The sequence below is a fragment of the Emys orbicularis genome, chromosome 1, assembly GCF_028017835.1.
Source record: "Emys orbicularis isolate rEmyOrb1 chromosome 1, rEmyOrb1.hap1, whole genome shotgun sequence".
Classification (NCBI taxonomy): domain Eukaryota; kingdom Metazoa; phylum Chordata; order Testudines; family Emydidae; genus Emys; species Emys orbicularis.
In genome coordinates, this window is record NC_088683.1 from 149,702,742 (window position 1) to 149,722,248 (window position 19,507).

General features: G+C 45.0%; 2 gene segments (V, D, J or C); both read left to right on the top strand.

Moving 5' to 3' along the window:
• Positions 1-4,974: 4,974 nt before the first annotated feature.
• LOC135888733 (T cell receptor beta variable 30-like) lies at positions 4,975-6,976 on the top strand. The segment is given in 2 exon segments: positions 4,975-5,032; positions 6,681-6,976. Coding segments are annotated over 2 exon segments (354 nt in total).
• A 2,883-nt stretch (positions 6,977-9,859) lies between these two features.
• Positions 9,860-10,307, top strand: LOC135888833 (T-cell receptor beta chain V region E1-like). The segment is given in 2 exon segments: positions 9,860-9,887; positions 9,982-10,307. Coding segments are annotated over 2 exon segments (354 nt in total).
• The last annotated feature ends 9,200 nt before the right edge of the window (positions 10,308-19,507 follow it).

A 19,507-nucleotide genomic window follows, 5' to 3' on the forward strand; every position in this document is an offset into this window, starting at 1 on the left:
AGAGAGTCTGTTCTGGGTGACTGGAGCTTCAGAGAGAGGGCTCTCACACCAGGTGACATTTGGGGAAGGCACATAGAGGAGGAAAGTGCTGTGGTTCTTGAGGAGAGTTGCTGGGGTGCATTGTAATGAGAAGCCACATCCCTGAGGCAGGCTGAAGGAATGTTTCAAATAGCAAGAGAGCTATTTTCAGTTCGTTCCTGCAATGCCTGGGCAGGCAGGGTAGTTGTCTGAGACGAGGGTGTGATGCATGGCCATGCTTTTTAGTACTGGATGTGTGGGGCAGATTCTGAAGAGCAGGGACTTGAGGCCATTGTTACAATAGTTAAAGAAGGGGGATTTGAATAGTACGGAAGGGGATATGAATTAGAGACAGGGCCGGCTCCAGGCACCAGCTTGTCAAGCAGGTGCTTGGGGCGGCCGCTCCGGAGAGGGGCGGCACGTCCAGGTATTTGGCGGCAATTCGGCGGACGGTCCCTCACTCCGCCTGGGAGCGAAGGACCTCCCGCCGAATTGCCGTCGCAGATCGCGATCGCAGCTTTTTTTTGTTTGTTTGTTTTTTGTTTTGGCTGCTTGGGGCGGCCAAAACCCTGGAGCCGGCCCTGATTAGAGAAACACCCTTGTCCCATGCATTGCCCCTTGTTTGGGAGACTGGAACACCAACAAAACACTTTAACCCTCCCAGAGACATTATCAGTGTGCAGTAATAATATCAACAGTGGCGGGCCCCAGCAACCCAGCAACCACCCAACCGGTTCTGCAGGGAGTGGCTTGTTTTTCCTCAGTTGCTTTGTCTCATCTCCAATATGTTCAGTTATATAAACCACTGTGATCTGTTTCCCCACCCCATGAGCCACAACTCACACCTGTGAGGGGAGGGGGTTGTTGTGTCAGGGGGTTGTTAGTTCTTTCTTTATACCTGCTAGAAATGCCCAGAGCAGCCTTGCATGTTAATCCGCTGGGACTGGCACTCCCAAAACAGATAGAGAACAGAGAAGGAAGGGCATCTAATCAGATTCTTAGGGACAGGATTTAAATGGATCAGGTTCCACACGTTATTCTTGGATCCAAGGTTGTTTTGCTGACAGTCTTCCTGAAGACAGTGAATGTGTGTGTGTTGCATTCTAGCCTCATTTTGCGAACAAAGCTAAACCATTGCAAAATACAGCACAATTAACATCTTCTGCTCAAGAGAGGTCTAGGACACATATCTTTGGGTACTGCAGGCAAGAGAGAGGTGCAGGCAGAGCTGTGTGAGGATTTCAAGAATACGATACCACACGATGCTTCATGTCAGGAATGAGGGGCACAGGCAAAGCTGTGTCAGGAGCTCAGGACTGGAAGAGCAGGGGGCTGCAGGGCAGGATTGAGGGGCACTGGCAGAGCTGAGTGTGAAATCCAGGACCAGGATAGTAGGGGGTGCTGCAGCACAGGACTGAGAGACATCAACAAAGGCTATGTGGGTGTGTGAGTGTGTACAGAACAGCTCCTGCTCTTCCTATCACTGGCCAGCCCCTGCTTTTGTTTTCATTGTCACAAAATCTAAACTCATGTTCACTTTCTTTTGCAAAGGAAGGGCAGAGAATCTCTGCATCACATGGAGAGGATGTGAGATAAGAGGATGCACCTGAGACTTTGCTGGAAGAGACAACTATCTAGGGATTACAGGAGGAGATATTTTAGCTGTGTGACAGAGATTAGAGTTGCATGGTTTCTTTTAAGGAGGAGGATTTGGGCAAGACTCCCTGTCTCCATATCAGTGGTGACTGGCATGGGAGATATATCCAGGAACAGGAACATACCACACAAACTGACAATGAGAAACATGCCAAGCGAGATTATGAAATGAAAGAGGAGCTAAATGAGATAAAAAATGCCTTTAGAAGACTAAAAGAGCAGAAGAGCTAGGTGTAGAGTGAAAGGAGGAGGCTCAAATCCATAAGGCCAGCAGCACAATAGCAGCCTTGAGGATCTGTGTAACACAGGAGACAGAGACACCCACAGAAGGAAAAGGGCAGACTGTCAAAAGCAGGGCAAACACTCCAAACTGGTGGTATGTTCCATAATCAGATTTCATTAACCCAGTAACAAATGTGAACTCCTGGATCACCATAACAGTGTTACCATGGAGTCACAGACAGTCCACGTGGGCACTCCAGTCTATCTTGCCACCCAGGCAAGCTGGACTAAGTGATAAATGGTCACTTACACCAAAAATCACAAAATATTCAGATTCCTTCCAGTCCCAAGAAACCGTCACTTATCCCACATCAATTTGTACCTTAGAAGTCACAACAAAGACAACGCTTGTAGCCAGTCCTGTAATAAATTAACTAAAGATTTATTAACAAGGAAAAAGAAATGAGAGTTATGTACAGTTTAAAGCAAGCAAACATATATGCACAAATGAGCTTCAGTCTGTGATTCAAAAGGTGACAGAGATGTAGTAATCAGTCACCACTAAATGTCTTTTTAGGGCTTAACTCAGGTCGACCTTGGGGCTCTCTGATTTTTGTTTCTTAGCTCCAGCCCCTGTGAGAGTCCAAACAGCATTGAAATCTATGGAATAAGGCCTTCTGAATGTACTTCTCCATGGATAGATGGACCGATTCACAAAGCTTTTGTCCTATGATGGCCCACTTAAATTTAATAGTCTTCCGGGATGGGCAGGGGAGTCACTCTTCCCATCTGAGTTCACAAATTCAGAGCAGGCATTTGTACAATTACAAAACAAACTTATATTTTACCCTGTAGCATGGAATACAGACATTACAAGTGAGATTAATGCATGCAACAATTTACAAGCATTTCGTAGAGTCTAAACTCTAAATACATTCTTATAAGACTAATAGCTGTTTTGAAGAAAACTAGCATACAAGTGAGCTGGTTTGGTTTCCAGCTATGAGTTTGTCAATTCTTAGCTAATGCATATGGAGTTGGCCAGAGCTGGCACTTGGTTTACCAGCATCACAACCTCCTTACACCATCCTTCTGCTTCCCAAATGCCCGCAGAGGAACAAGTGATGCCATCAGTATGTGCTCCATATTGTGAAGACATACTTATAAAAGCTTGTCAGTTACATTTGGGCTGTGGTTGAAAAATTGTCTTTCTGGCCCACACAAATATGTTATAGATGCATTTTGGATACAGCAGAGTGTTTGCAAAATGGGTATCAGTGAGACCAGAGAGGAGGAGGAGGTAACTGCAGTCAATATGGGGAATGTTCAGGGCCTGAAAATATGTTTTGGTTGTCTGGGCAGAGAGAAGGGTCAGGTAACTGATAAGTTGTGGAGGAAGAAGTGGGAGGATTTGGACACAGCTGGGATGGGAGGAGTCAAAGACGATCCCCAGGGTTCAAGTTTGGGTGAGAGGGAGGGTGACACTGTCAAAAGCAAAGGAGAGTAAGGTAAGATGACAGGGGTTAGGAGGAAGAATAAGGTACTCAGTTTTTGCCATGTTAAGAATGAGGGACTTGCACGCTGTTCAGGAAGAGATTTTGGAAACAGTCAGAAATGCAGGATTAGACAGAGGGAGCCAACTCAGGCATGGACAGTCAAATCAGGTCAAGTCAAAGGTTGTAGTTTTGAGGGAAACGGTTGTTAGATAAGAGAGGGGAAGAGGTCAAAGGTGGAACAAGCTCTCAGGAGAACATGTCAGAGCTCAGGGTGAAACAGAACTGTGACTTGCAGGATGGCTTATGACAGCTCAGACTATCCCAGCCATAGGATACACATGCAGAAGAGTTACCTGAACAGAGTAAGGGTAAATGTTGCCTGGGGGAGATGTCATTGCTACAACATGTTGTATGTCTGGAGCATCCTCACCAACATTCACATTTCCTGGCTGTCCCTGAATTCAGTTCAAAATCACAGACTCTGTTTTTTAGATCTTCTCCCAACTCACCATTCCCTGATCTTATATCCACTTACTGCCCCACACAGCCCAATCTGTCTCCCATTGCTCCCTCTAAATAAAGCTGTGCCTTTCCCTCTGCTCCCCTTGCACCAATGCATTCAGTCCCATCTCTCCTTTATTATGCACCCTGACGTTTTTCACTTGTTTTTCACTTAACATTCCCTCTCCCTGGAAGATAGTTTGTGTTATTGGCTATGCAAGAAACTGCATATACATGCATTGTATTGTATTGCATTGCATGGTGTTGTATTGCATCATACTCTGTTGTGTCACATTGCAATGTTTTGCACGGTACAATATTATGCTACACTGGATGATATTACAATGAAATGTATGGTATTGCATTGTGTTACATTATAATGTGTTGCATAACACTGAGTATTCAACATTACACAAAGCCAGGCCATCCATCCAGCCTTCTGCATGAGTGAGCCATCCTATCCAAATCCTACGCCACTATAGAAAAGATTTCTGGAGTAATGTTGCTACTTTGTGGCCACATACTTTTCTTGCAAAGATGTAGCAACATCTTAGACTGAATTCAGTAGCTGGAAAAATTCCTTTATGTATTTAGTCCCAGCAGAGAATTTCCTGATATCCACATTCCACACATTTCAATGAACAGGCAGTGCCACCTGCCTCCTGGGCTATATCATACAAACACCTGTATCCGTTTTCCTTTGCTAGCTCAGTGGAATTGCTTCTTCAGAGATGGTTTGGTTTGGATTACAAATGGGTATTTATCTATCCTCTCTCCATAAGTGTAACTATCTCCCAGTTATCAGCAATGTATCCTCTTACATGCAAGTTTGCAATACAGCTCACTAATAGCAAGTATGTTTCAGACCACCCCAAGTGCTCCTGCATTATCCCTTTGGCCAGGGGCGGTAGAGCAACTACTTCCAGTATTGATGGGAGGGGAGGGCAGGAGAGAGCACACACTGATACCTGTGGTCACACATCTACTTTACACAGCAGGGATGTGTAAGTTTCATCCCCTCTCCTCCCACAAGCTCTACAACCCCCCAAAGACACCTCCCTGTGTAGACACTGAGAGGGACATGACGATGCTGCAGCTCCTCTCTCTGCTAATGGGGCTACTGGTCCCTGACCTCTCAAGTGAGCCTAGGTTGCCCTACAGCAGCCACTTGGGTGGGGTCAGGCTCTCTGGAGAGGTTTCATCACACCATAAGATGTCAAGCTTTGTCTTTCAAGTGCAGAGGGCAGATTAGTGGAGCAGTCAGTTAAACAGCAGGAGGCAGGTGGACTAACACCAGTAGTACAGAGACCTGTCAAGGTAGTTAGGGGCACCATTATCTTTCCCATCAGCAGTAGCCCCATCACGTCTCCCGCTCTGAATCTCTCTCTCACAGGCTCCCCACACACAGGATACACCTGCACTCTCATTGTATTTGCTCTCTTCTGTTTCCCACACACACTAATCGGTTCTGCCAGCTGGTCACTAGATGGAGCCACAATCAAACGCACAAACTGGTGTGTTACACTGACACTCCCCCGTCTGGTCGGTGCCCTCAGCACATGATGCATAATTTGCTCAGAACTGTAACCTTTAGCCAGATACATTTTTAGTTAGAGTGTCTGTGCATGGGGAAATTGACTGCAATAGCTATCCAGACTAACTTCTCTGACAAAGCCCCAGTGACGGTGGTTCTTCTGGTGTCTTTATCCTACTATGCAGAATACAGACAAAGAGACACTTGCACTGGCATACATTCTTAAAGAGAGATAACATAAAAACAATCATTTTGAATATAAAAAACCATATTAAGCAATGAATATAATCCACATTCTGTGCATTGTGAAGCCTTGGTATCTGAAGCCCCTAGAGTCTGAGCCAGGTTGACTCTAGTCATGTATCAGGAGTCTATGTTCATAGCTAGGATTTGTGGTCTGCTACATGATCACATGTGACATCTCCTCTGATGGCATCTTCCCCATCAACATTTCTCAGGAGAAATTCTCACTCCTGCATTAGAAGCAGGAAGGCATCATCCAGGAGAAGGGGACCAGACATGAGTCTCCAGGACATTCATGAAACTGGCCATCCAGAAAGCAGAATGAGAGGAGGTCATGAGAAGCCATGAGCCTTTACTCTGCAGTGACACCATAGTGTTTCTCCTCCCACTGAAGAATGTATTTGTCCATCCCCTCTCACTTCCCTTGAAGCGCAGAGAGAAGGAAACCCAAAGCATAGAGGAGACAGAGCAGGGCAAAGCTGACATCATGTGGAGACATCTCCTGCTCTCAGCACTGCTTCTCTGGGCCCCAGGTACTGTCTGAGTGGCCATGGGGATGGGGTGGGGTAGACAGGCCCAGAATCTTGAAGGGACACATTCTTGTCATTGAGACTGAGGTGTGAGGGGATCGCTGGAGACTGCATCTGCTTAGAAATGCTGGGAGGAACAGAGAGAACCACCCAGAAACAAGGACTTGTGGGTAAAACACCCAACTCAGAGTGTCTGACCCAAGAGTGAATCCTAAATAGGACACACTTAGCACATATCCCATGAATTGACTGCATATGGAAGTCAGCTCTCAGCCAAGAATCTCCCACAATGACTCCTGTTTGGCTGAACAGTGAAGATGACTGTCCTGTTTTTCATTTTATCTTTTATTCTGCTTCTCAATTTTTTTACCCTCTTTCTCTTCTTCTGACTTTCCTTCTTTCCCTTCCTTCCTCCCTGTCAGACTTTTTCATCAACTTGTCACCATCTGTTCTATCATATTGTTTCCTGTTTCCTTCCAGGTGTAGGATCGGCCTATGTGGAGCAGCTGCCTTTCCTCACAGGGGTTGCAGGAGAATCCCAAACTCTGCAGTGTACATTAAAAGAAACGAGCCACTACTGGATGTACTGGTACTGGCAGAAGGAGGCAGAGGAGCTGGGGCAGCTCTTCTATTCTTCAGGAGATGGATCTGGGACCAACTTCACAGCTGAGCCCATGTCAGCCTGGAGGAAGAACAACAATTGGCATCTACAATGGAAAGACCTTTCATGGTCGGACTCAGCTGTGTATTACTGCGCCTGCAGCACTGCACAGTGACACAGAGCCCTGAGACAGCCAGCAAAAACCCAGCAAGACAGAGACAGAGGAGGAGACAGGGGAGCTGTGTGTGCCTAGGAGTTGAAAGGACACTGTAGGGCAGTGGTTCCCAGATGAAGTGTCTGAGATATACAGAATGTCTCCCAAAGGGGTGCAAAGAGCCCCTGGAGCCCCCATCCCAGATCACTGACCTGGTCATACACTTGAGATGTGACTTGGGCTCTATTAATAACAATGGGAGTTTTGCCACTGATTTCAATAGGGCCAGGATTTCACTGTTGGGCTTTCAAAATCAGACATTGCTCTTTACTGCTTGAACTTCTCTCTCTTGCCTTCCCAATTCCTTCCATTCCTTCTCTATAGTCTCTCATTCTCCTACTATTTCCTTTGTTCCAGCTCCCTCACTTTCAATTCCTTTCTCTTCACTTTTTCTGTTTCTTTAAATCAAACACCCAAATCCAATTGCAGATCCCAGCTCTCATTCCCCTGTGGTTTGGTCTGACTGTGCCTCTGGGGACTGTCCTGATATGGTCTTATTCACATGACTGCTGAGCCATAGATATCTAAGTAGGAACAGATGGAGTAGAAGCGATTAGGGGGAGTTATTTCTGTATACGGGATTACTGGAATACCCTGTCCAGTTCTGGGGCACACAATTCAAAAAAGATGTTGAAATATTGCAAAGGGTTCAGAAAAGAATGATTTGTTGTCTGGAAAACCTGCTTTCCAGTGAAACACAAAAGTTTAATCTGTTTAATTATCCAAGGGTAGGTGAATTGGTAACTTGACTACAATCTATAAGTACTTGCATGGGAAGAAGATTTCTGGTCATGGACTGCTCTTCATTCTATGGCATAAAGGCATAATGAGATCCAATGGTTAGAATCTGAATTTAGATTAATTCACACTAAAAATAAGATACAACTTTTTTAACAGTGAGCATAATTACCCACTGAAAAAACTTCCCTTGGGATGTGGTGGATTCTTCAACATCTGGAACCCATAAAGCAGGTTTGTATATCTTGATATGCTTTAACTTAGCCAGATGCTGTGGGTTAGGTGTAGGAATTAGTAGATGAAATTCTCTGGCCTGTGCTATTTGGGAGGTCAGACTAGATGATCATAAAGGTTCCTTGTTGTCTTAAAATCTATGTATCTGTGAATATATGAGATGTCTGTGCTGGTATGTGTTGCAGGTGAACGGCTGCAGTTTATGGATCAACCTTTAAACCTGCATGACCAGCAGGGGTCATCTTTGAGCATCCCCTGCCAAATGAAAGACTCTGTCATGGAGTGGTACCATCAGGCAGAGGAAGGCAATGAGCTAGAAGCTTTCTTCCTTTCCTCAGATGAGGAGACAGTCACACCATACATGGATCTCGTCTACATGGTGATTAGAACTTCCATAAAGTACTTTGTCTGGGGGATTCCCCAGCTGAGACTGCATCATTCAGCCATGCATTTCTGTGCCTGCAGCAAATCACAATGTGAGAGAGCTGTGAGGAGGTGCAGCAAAAATGAGAGAGAGGGGAGGAGAGAGTGGAGGTCCCCAACCTAACACAGTCCCCTGCAGCTGCCATTCCCTCTAAATGTGGATCATGTGAGAGATAGATGGACAGGGCTGTCTGCAATATCTATCCATTCCCTGTAGAGGGCACTGAACTACTATTAAGAATTTCTGAAATTAATACTCAAATTTGGCATCTGATCAGCTTGTAGTGAGAATGATTTCAAGTAGAGAGGCCATTCTATATCATGAAGAGTCAAGATTTACCCAGAAGGGCTCCTGAAGACTTTGGAAACAGGAAACGGCCTGTTGGTGACAGGAACCACAACCTGTAAAGCTCCATTGTTCATAGAGCAGGGACGTGGCAGTTGATGGTATCAGCCAAAGCAGATAGACAGAAACCATGAGGGTGGAAGATAGGTGCATAAGGAGAATGTGGCTCTGAATTTCAAACAGGGAATGACCCTTCACATTTAATGCAAATCAGGGGTTAAGGGAAGAAATGCTCAGTGGACTTGGATATGAGTGTGTATAAATGCCACTGGTGTATACCATGTCTGACAGAGCTGCCCTTACAGTCCTATTTCTGCTGTAGCAGTATATCCTTATAAGCTCAGGAATGTTGTCTTCCCATTGGTGCACATGGTGCTGGAGATGTAGTAAACAGATAAAGTCAATCAAAAACCTCTAGCAATATGTTGAAATGAACAGAAATCATTCCCATAGCACAGAGCTGACCCATTCAGAGACAAGCCTAGAATGAAGACAAGGACCTATGCTCAGGAAGGTCCATCTATATGACTGGTGCAAGTGTAAGAGACATAGGGCATCCACATGGCAATTAAGTATGATACTACAGGAGTCACCAGCACATCCACTAAGAATCCCCACCAGCACCAATGTCTGCTGTGGTCCAATGTACGGCGCAGCAGAGATCCAAGGGAAGCTGCCTGTTCCCTTTTGTCTGCTGCCCTTGTAGGGAATCATGTTTAATTCAGCTCAGATCACACCTCATTGTGGAGGCCATGGTACAGTTCTACAACATGCACAAAAACTGAGCATCCCCCATTCAGCCCATCATGTGCCTGAGTTCTTCAAGTTTTCTCAGTTCCCTCTACTGTCCAGGTGGGAAGAGCTGCTCCTCTTAGTCTGGCAGTGTCACACAGAAAGAGCAGGTGCTCTGGGCTGGGCTTAATACATTTATCAACACTGATATCCCTGGCCATGTCTATTTACCACACACAAGGATGTGTAAGTTTCATCCCCGCCCCTCCCCACCCTCCCCCTCTCCCCCGGGCTCTGCAAACACCCCACAGACACCTCCCTGTGCAGACACTGAGAGGGTCATGGGGATTCTGCAACTCCTCTCTCTGATAATGGGTCTGCTGGCCACTGCCCTCTCAGGTGAGACTGGGGCTTCCTGAAGTAGCCACTTGGCTTGGGTCAGGCTCCCTGGAGAGGTTCATCATCCTATGTGGCATTCCCCTTTGTCTTTCAGGTGCAGAGGGCAGATCAGTGGAGCAGTCATCCCCATATTTAATGGTGCGGTTGGGAGCATCAGAGTCAGTGACCTGCACCTTGAAGGACACAACCTACCCCTGGATGAGCTGGTACTTGCAGGATGCCCAAGGCCAGATGCACTTCCTGGAATCTTTAAGAAACAAAGGTGATACTCATAACACATCCAGGATGGGAACATCCTATCGGACTGAACGGATCAGTGATACAGAGCTCAGGCTGGAGATGAAGAATGTGACTCAGTCCCAGATCATCTACTGCACCTGCAGCAAAGGGCACAGTGAAAGAACAGAGCAGAGATGGTGACAAAAACCTTCCTTCATTCAGGGATATCTGTCCCACTGGGGAAATCTCAGCCCAGCACCAGAAGTCTGAAACCAAGAGGCTCTGGGGGAACTGGTCAGTTATCCAGCAGAAGGGAGATGAGCTAACACCAATAGTGCAGAGACTCTTCAAGGGGGACCCCTTGTCAGTCAGGGACACTGTTATCCTTCCCATCATCATCAGCCCCCATCACACATCTCTCCCCACTGTACACGCTGCTAACTCTCTCCCCCACAGGCTCCCCACAAACAGGACACACCTGCGCTGCGGTCATGTGTGTTCTCTCCCTTTCCTACTCACTCTCAGCAGCTCTGCCAGCCCATCGCTAGGGGGAGCCATGATCACACACACTAACCGATGTGTTACACTGACGTGCCCCAGGCTGCTCAGTGCCCTCTGCACATGACAGATAACACTGCTCTACAGCCAAAATGCTTCTGAAATAAATGTAGTCAAACTTTACTAATTCTGGGTCACTGAGAACGAAAATGATGCTTAAAATTGTTGATTGGCTCTAGTTTTCAAGATATGCTATTGGGTCAGTATATACGACCCTTGACTTGGGAATGGCGGAGGATAAGTGAGTTATAAAGGGAAGGGATCTCAATTTAAACCAGAAATGACTAAAATACATCTTTGACTGGATCTATGAATAAATCTATGACTGGGTTTGGACAGTACTTGCTTTTTAGGCAAAACAATGAATGATGCAATCTGAAGCTGGTATTGCGTCATACATGATATGAATTGCATCATGTTATTCCTAGAAGTCATGGATGATGCAATCATAATGAACCTTACATCACTATGCTGAACAAATTGCCCTATATCAGCTCTAGAAATCATACAGTGTCGTGCTCTCTTATTTGTCAGTGTTTGATTTTGCAAAGGGACACATTTCTGTTTAGCCAAAGTGAGCAGAGATGCCTTGTACTTGTGTGAACAGTGCAGATAACTTCTGCTATGTTTGTGGTGAAGTGACTTTTGCATCACAAAAACGCAGTATAACCACTATGGTTCAGAAAGCCTATCACCTTTATTTTGGCTGCAAAATTGGAGATCAGGACAAGAGGTGGGCCCCACACATATGCTGCAACACTTGTGCAACAAATCTTCGCCAGTGGTTGAACAGGAAAAGGAAATCTAGGCCTTTTGCAGTGCCAATGATTTGGAGAGAGCCAACAGATCATACCAGCAATTGTTACTTCTGCATGGTGCCTCCAGTTGGGAAAGGTGTGTCAAAGAAGAAAAAGTGGACTGTGCATTATCCAAACATTCCATCAGCTATACGCCCAGTACCCCACGGAGAAGGACTGCCGGTTCCTGATGCACCAGAATCATTCTCACTTGAGTCAGACGAGGAAGAGGAAGAGGATGAAACTTCTGGTCCTGAACCATCAATGTCACAGGACCCACATTTTCTCCCATCCTCCTCCTCTGAACCACACCTCATAACACAAGGTGAACTGAATGACCTTGTCAGGGATTTGGAACTACCCAAGAGTAAGGCAGAGCTGTTGGGCTCCAGATTACAGCAGTGGAATCTCCTGGCAGGTGATGTTAGGGTTTCATGTTCCGTGACCGTCAAAAGGATCTTGTCCCATTCTTCTTCATGGAAGGTGATCTTGTAGCCTGCAACAACATCAATGGTGTGATGGCAGCCCTCAACATCGTTCACGATCCAGATGAGTGGAGACTGTTCATTGATTCATCGGAGACGAGTCTTAAAGCTGTTTTACTGCATAATGGCAATGTTTTGCCATCAATTCCAGTTGGTCATGCAGTCCATATGAAGGAAACCTATGACAACATGAAACAACTTTTGAGGTGCATAAACTATGACCAACATCAGTGGGAGCTTTGTGGCGATTTGAAGGTTGTTGCTCTCTTGCTTGGTCTGCAGACTGGATACACAAAGTACTGCTGTTTTCTCTGCGAATGGGATAGTCGTGCAAGAGATTCCCACTACATCAAGAAAGATTGGCCACTCCGACAGTCATTGGAGCCTGGGAGGAAAAGTGTTCAGCATCCACCACTTATTGAATCAAGGAAGATTTTGTTACCACCCTTACACATCCAGCTGGGTCTGATGAAGAACTTTGTCAACACCATTGACAAAACACAAGCAGCTTTCAAGTACCTCCGTGGAAAATTTCCAAGGTTAAGTGAAGCTAAGATAAAGGAAGGTGTCTTTGTTGGTCCTCAGATTCGTGAACTTCTTCGAGATGATGCATTTGACCATGTACTGCGTGGCAAGGAAAAGACGGCATGGAAAGCCTTCCAGTTAGTGGCAATAAATTTTCTCGGAAACAACAAGGCAGACAACTACAGGTTGTTGGTGGAAAACCTCCTCAAGGCATACAAAAGCCTTGGTTGCAACATGTCACTGAAGCTACATTTTTTGCACTCTCATCTAGATTTTTTTCCACCGAACTGCGGAGCAGTGAGCAACAAGCACGGCGAGCGATTTCACCAGGACATTGCAATAATGGAGAAACGCTATCAGGGCAAATGGAGCCCATCAATGCTTGCAGACTATTGCTGGACAGTGACAAGAGATGCTCCATTTAATGAATACAAGAGACAAGCCAAGAAGCGCCGAGTAGACACTGAATAGGACTAAACTATGTACATAATAGTTTTTTGCCTTTTGTTTCATAATAAATTTTATTTAGATAACCCTTTTGCTGATTTTTAAAGTGTTACATAAACAGGACAGGTGAAATATTATCATGTAAAGCAACCATAAACACATGAAAAGACCTAGGTTTACAATTTATGATTAAAACTCTACTATCTACACAATATACATAGACATAAAATGTAAAAACTTAAATATCTTAGAAACAGTAGCCAATCAGTTGTTTTAATTGTCATATTTGAATTCAGCACATCAAAATACATAATGAATAGCAAATTTTATCTCTGAAGCAGACGACTTCTCAAAAATTGTAGACCAGTGTAATTCAGTCAGCTAGGTTTTTAGTGAGGACTTCTGTACATGGGGACATTGACCAGAACAGCTATTCCACAATAGCTCCATGGGTGGGCACTCTTATTCCAGACTAGCTATTCCTCTTTAAATTCACACCTTCCCTCATTCTGGAATAACTTCTGTGAAACTCTTAAAGACAGTGTTTCTTCTGGTTTCTTTATCTTCTTGTCCAAAAAACAGACATAGGACCATTGGACTCACAGATAAAGAGAATGAGAGAAATCACATAAAAACAATCAATTAAAATATGAAAATGTAAATTAAATAACAGACTCAGGTTCTCTTCCTGAGTGAGTCTAGTTGAGTGTCAGGATCTGCTGTCCATCACTAGGATCTGTGGGCTGCCATGCGTTCCCTCCTGTGTTGGTGTCTTCCCTATCATTCCTCAGGAGAAATGCTGATTCCTGCATTAGTGGCAGGAAGATATCATCCAGGAGAATGGGACCAGACACCAGTGACCAGGAGATTCATGAAATTGGCTGTCCAGGAGGCAGAGTGAGGGGAGTACATGGTCAGACATAGGTTTCTTCTCTGAAATGACACCTCAGTATTTCTCCTCCCACTGAGAAGTGTAGTTGCCCTTTCCTTCTCTCACCCATTGAGGGTCAGAGAGAAGGAAACTGAGACCATGGAGGAAACAGAGCAGGGGAAAGCTGCCATCATGTAGAGACATCTCCTGCTCTCAGCACTGCTCCTCTGGGTCCCAGGTACTGTCTGAGTGACCATGGGGATGGGGTGGGGCAGGCAGGCCCAGAGTCCCAAGTTGAGGATACACATTCTCATCACTGAGACTGAGGTGTGAGGAGATCTGTGGAGACCATGTCTCATCTGCTTCAAAATGCTGGGCAGAACAGAGAGAATCACCAAGCAGCAGGGACTTGAGGATAAAAATACACCCACCTGAGACTATCCGATCCAACAGTGAATCCCAAATAGGAGACTCCTAGTACATGTCCTGTCAATTCAGGGAAGTCAAATCTCAGCCAAGAATATCCCATAATGGTTCCTGTTTGTTTGCTCAGGGAAGGCTTCTGTCCTATTTTCTTTTTCTGTTCTGCTTCTCAATTTGTCTCTCCCCTTTCTCTCTTTCAAACTTTCCTTCTTTCCCTTCATCTCCCCCTTCTCTCTCTCTATCTCTATCTCTCTCCTCATTTTCTGCCCTCACTTGGCCTCTCATGCTTGTATAAAGTTGTTTCTCATTTTTCCCCAGGTATTGACTCATCTTATGTGGAGCAGCCACCCTTCCTGACAGGGGTCTCAGGAGACTCTCTAGCCCTGCAGTGTACATTAAAACAAATCAACTATGATTGGATGTACTCATATCAGCAGCGGGGAGGCCAGGCGCTGGAGGGGTTTCTTCTTTTCTTCAGGTAATGGACCTTGGACCAACTTCACAGTCCAGCCCATGACAGCCCAGAGGAGTAATAACAATTGGCAGCTGACATGGAAACACCTGAGGCTGTCTGACACAGCTGTGTACTACTGCGCCTGCAGCACTGCTAAGTGACGCAGAGCCCTGAGACAGCCAGCAGAAACCCAGAGAACCTAAATCCCAGATCATTGACCAGCTCGCATCCAGAGGGGTAAAGCCAGTTCTATTACTAACAATGGGAGCCCTGCCAGTGATTTCAGTCAGCCAGGTTTTCATTGTTGGTCTCTCGGAATTGAACATTGCTCTCCACTGCTAAGACTTTTTTCTTTTCCTTCTCCATTTTCTTCCTTTCCTTTCCTAGTCTCTCATTTCTCTTCCTTCTATTTAAACACACAAATCCAATTGTTGACCCCTGCCCTTGTTCCCTTGTAGTTTGGTCTCTGTGTCTCTGGGGACTGTCCTGCTGCAATATATTCTTGTGAACTCAGGGATAGTGTATTTCCTTGATGCACTGGAAATGCAGTGAACAGTTACAGACAATCAAAAACCTCTAGCAACATAGTGAAATGAACAGAAATCATCCCCATACACAGAGCCAACCCATTCAGAGACAAACCTGGAATGAGAACAATTCCCCCGGCTCAGACAGTTTCCTCTATTGCCTAGTATGAAAGCGACAAGGTATTCACATGAGAAATGATTGTTTTATTACTATTAAGTTCAAAGCATACACACAGAGAAATTAGACAAAGACATAAAATACTCTTGTTGGAAGGTTTCAGGATAACACTACTTTATTTTTTATGTAACTATAGCATGCTCATCGCCAAGATGGAGTCCACTCTGCAGGCAGCTCTAGCCAACAAAGGTGCATGCAGGAACACAGGGAAACTCCCTTCCACCCCAGGGGCACCTGTCCCAAACCTCCGGAGTAAACACACACACACTGGGCTAGTATAATGAATATGGGAAAGGGAAATATTTATTTACAGAGGGATAAATGGAGAAAAACAACATGGGAGAAGATGGGAGAGCGGTAAACAAGGTTACATCCAACATGAGGCCCAGTGGTCCACAATATGGAAGGGCAGACACCGAACACTGCATCTACAATGTACGCTACTATGTATATTGTTAAGAGGGACCACTGGATTTTGAACCCAGTACTTGTCACTGCTGATGCCATCTGGCAGAAGGGTTACATAAGTGTAACCCCCTTGGGGGTTACAGAGCATAGCCCCTTTTAAATCTCACCCTGAGGTCCTGAGGAATGAATGTCTACAGTATACACTGTCTACCCTCAGAGTTCAGGAGTCCCAGGCAGCATTTCAGTCTGGCAGTGAATCTTGGGTGCTCCTGGTCATCTTTGGTGCCAGTGAACTTTCCCCAACGAACCCCTCTGGTGCCCTCTTCTGCCCTTCTCTGCAAACCCACACAGAGTGTTATATTGCCTACATATAAAACCATGGTACGCCCACATCTTGAATACTGCGTGCAGATGTGGTCGCCCCATCTCAAAAAAGATATATTGGAATTGGAAAGGGTTCAGAAAAGGGAAACAAAAATTATTAAGGGTATGGAATGGCTGCCATATGAGGAGAGATTAATAAGACTGGGACTTTTCAGCTTGGAAAAGAGATGAATAAGGGGGATATGATAGATGTATATAAAATCATGACTGGTGTGGAGAAATAAGGAAGTATTATTTACTCCTTCTCATAACACAAGAACTAGGGGTCACCAAATGAAATTCATAGGCAGCAAATTTGAAACAAACAAAAGGAAGTATTTTTTCACACAACACAAAGTCAACCTGTAGAACTCCTTGCTAGAGGATGTTGTGAAGGCCAAGACTATAACAGGGTTAAAAAAGAACTAGATAAGTTCATGGAGGATAGGTCCATCAATGGCTATTAGCCAGGATGGACTAGGATGGTGTCCCTAGCCTCTGCTTGCCAGAAGCTGGGAATGGGCAACAGGGAATGGATCACTTGATGATTAACTGTTCTGTTCATTCCCTCTGGGGCACCTGGCATTGGCCACTATCAGAAGACAGGTTACTGGGCTAGATGGACCTTTGATCTGACCTAGTATGGCCATTCTTACGTTCTTATGTGACAACCTCCCCACTTATCTAGATACAGCCTCCCTCCTTATTCCCAATGCAAGGTCATAAGCCTCAGTATTCATGACCCCGTATAGCTCTGGGCAGCAGCTCCGGTTTGTCCTTCTTAGGTGATTGCTCCCTGGCAGGGTGCTCCTCCTCACTACTGTCCTGGGGCATTCCCAGTGAGTCACTCTGTCCATCCCAGGCTTCAGGCAGGTTCTTGGCTGCTTCACTATGTGATGGCATCCTCACTGTAGCCCTCTTCTCTGGAGCTCCAGACACACACCCTGTCACTCTCCCTCTCTCCACACCCCTGGAACAACCAGCACTTCCTCTTCCTGGAACAATCAGTCCTTCCTCAGGACCTCCGGGTAAGGTTTGGAAGGGGCCATGCTCTCTAACCCCCAAGAGTTATGTAACCCTTTTGCCAGGTGGAGTCGGCAGCAACAAGGACTGGGTTCAATATCCAGCGGTCCCTCTTAACAAACAGAACCAGCTCGAGCCCCCACTACCCACTACACCACAGGGCCTCCACTCGCAAACACTGAGTCAGTCTATAGCAGAAAAAACTTTAAATAAAAAGGGGAAAGGAACCTGGCATTAATTTGGGAAAACACCACAACCATGATTTGTGTACATCTGACCATGAGCAAAACTCCTGCTCCAGAGTACATTGGGCAGAGTCCTTTGCCTCCATTTCTCACCTCGTGTCAGAGCCGTAACTAAGCATTTTAACACCTGGGGCAAGCAAGCATATTTGTGCCCCCTACAGGCAACGCATGGGAGATCATGCAGGGTCATGAGCACCCCTCAGATTTCTGCCTTCCATTTAGCAAAGAGGTTTTCAAACTCTGAGGTCCGCATCCCTAGGTGGACATGCCCCATCATTTGAAAACTGTTGCCACCTGCCAGGAGCCAGGCAAAAACTGCTTCTGATAGATTTTGCTACCAGTAGCAGTTACTGATATCCATGGATGTTCTCTTTTGCTGCTCTGTCACAATTTGCTACCACTTTTCTTTATCATTGGTCCAGTGATAACAAATTGCGATGTGTGGGATACAACAGCCACAATTTGCAACCTCTCACTTTCCCCATCCTCTGGTCCAGGAATAGCAAATTGTGACAGGACATCAACCATCCATCAAATTTGCTACCACTAAATCAGAGGATGACAAAGGTGAGACGTAGCAATTGTGATGGATGGTTGATACAGATCCATGGTGCACCGCACTATGAATCAATACAAGCACTCCTGGTGAATACACTCACTACAGACACAAGGAGCCAAGTAGACATGTGCACAAGTGACTAACTGTGGCGACTGTATGTTGATATAACTTGACCTAACATGAATTTGTAGTGTAGATGTGGCCATAGGTATGTGAATTATTTGGGAGAGGTAACAGCAAAACTATGAGGCTAGGCCAAGACTCACTCAGGGGTTTAGACTCCTACTTTTGTGGATCTGGGCCTCATGCACCCTAAAGGGCTCAAAAAAGAACCCAGTATCATCTATTTCTTTTTTAAAATGTCATAATTTGGGGTTGTATAACTCATTATTTTTTAATTCTTGTTGTCAAGCAATCTTGGGGTGGTAGATGTGGTTTCATTATGTTGTGAAGGCCAAAACTATAACTGTATTCAAAATAGAATTAGATAAATTCCTGGAGGATAAGTCCATCAATGGCTATTAGCCAAGATGGTCAGGAATGAAACCCCATGCTCTGGGTGTCCATGTCTTTAGCCTCTGACTGCCAGAAGCTAGGAGCTGACAGCAGAATCACTCGATGACTGCCTGTTCTGTTAATTCCCTCTGAAGCACTTGGCACTGGCCACTGTCGGAAGATAGGATACTGGACTTGATGGACCATTACTGACCCAGTATGGCCATTCAGTAAAAATTACGGTGGATTTTGCCTTTGAGAAGGATTTAATATGAGATAGTATACTGCCCTTAGTGAATATTTGGGAACCAGGTTCTCACAAGCTGTGACATGTGAAAAAGCACTAAGGGCTGGATTGAGAGGCAAAATAACAGTTGAGAAAGGCAATCCGCATTGGTGGATCAAATGAAAATGAAGAAGTTTTGACACCAGGCCAGGAAATCAGTCAGACTGGAAGTCAACTTGTGCTATAAAAGAAAAATTTAGAATAAAAAATTGCAAATTAAAAATCACTGTAAAAACATAGGAAGTGCTATAATAGAAACACAGATGTCATTGCTAAAACTACTAGTAACTGTGTACTTACAAATAGTTTAAATGATTATCTGCTATTAAAATATAAATTAAATAGCACAATGACATCCATCTGCACAATATTGACAAAGGTAAACAATGAAGTGCTAAGAGTAATAAGAGTAATAAAAATAACATTTTTAAAAGTAAACAATTAGAAGGAGCAAAACTATATTTAGAATGGATTATAAGAAAGGGAGTGCAATTCAGGGAATCACAGCAGCAGCAAAGACAAATCTTTGAACTGCTAAGAGACTTTATGCAGACATAGAAACTGATAAGGGAATCTTTTAAATACTCAAAATGTGACACATAATTTTTGGCAGGGGCGGGGGGTATATGTAAAATATTTCACTGAATCAAGTCTCCTGTATGTTATATCAGATAGAGAATAGATGCCTTGTGTTGTCATTGGGTTGCCTGTGCCTTTAAGAACAGAGTCCTGGGAAGTGGGTGCTGAGCAATCCTGC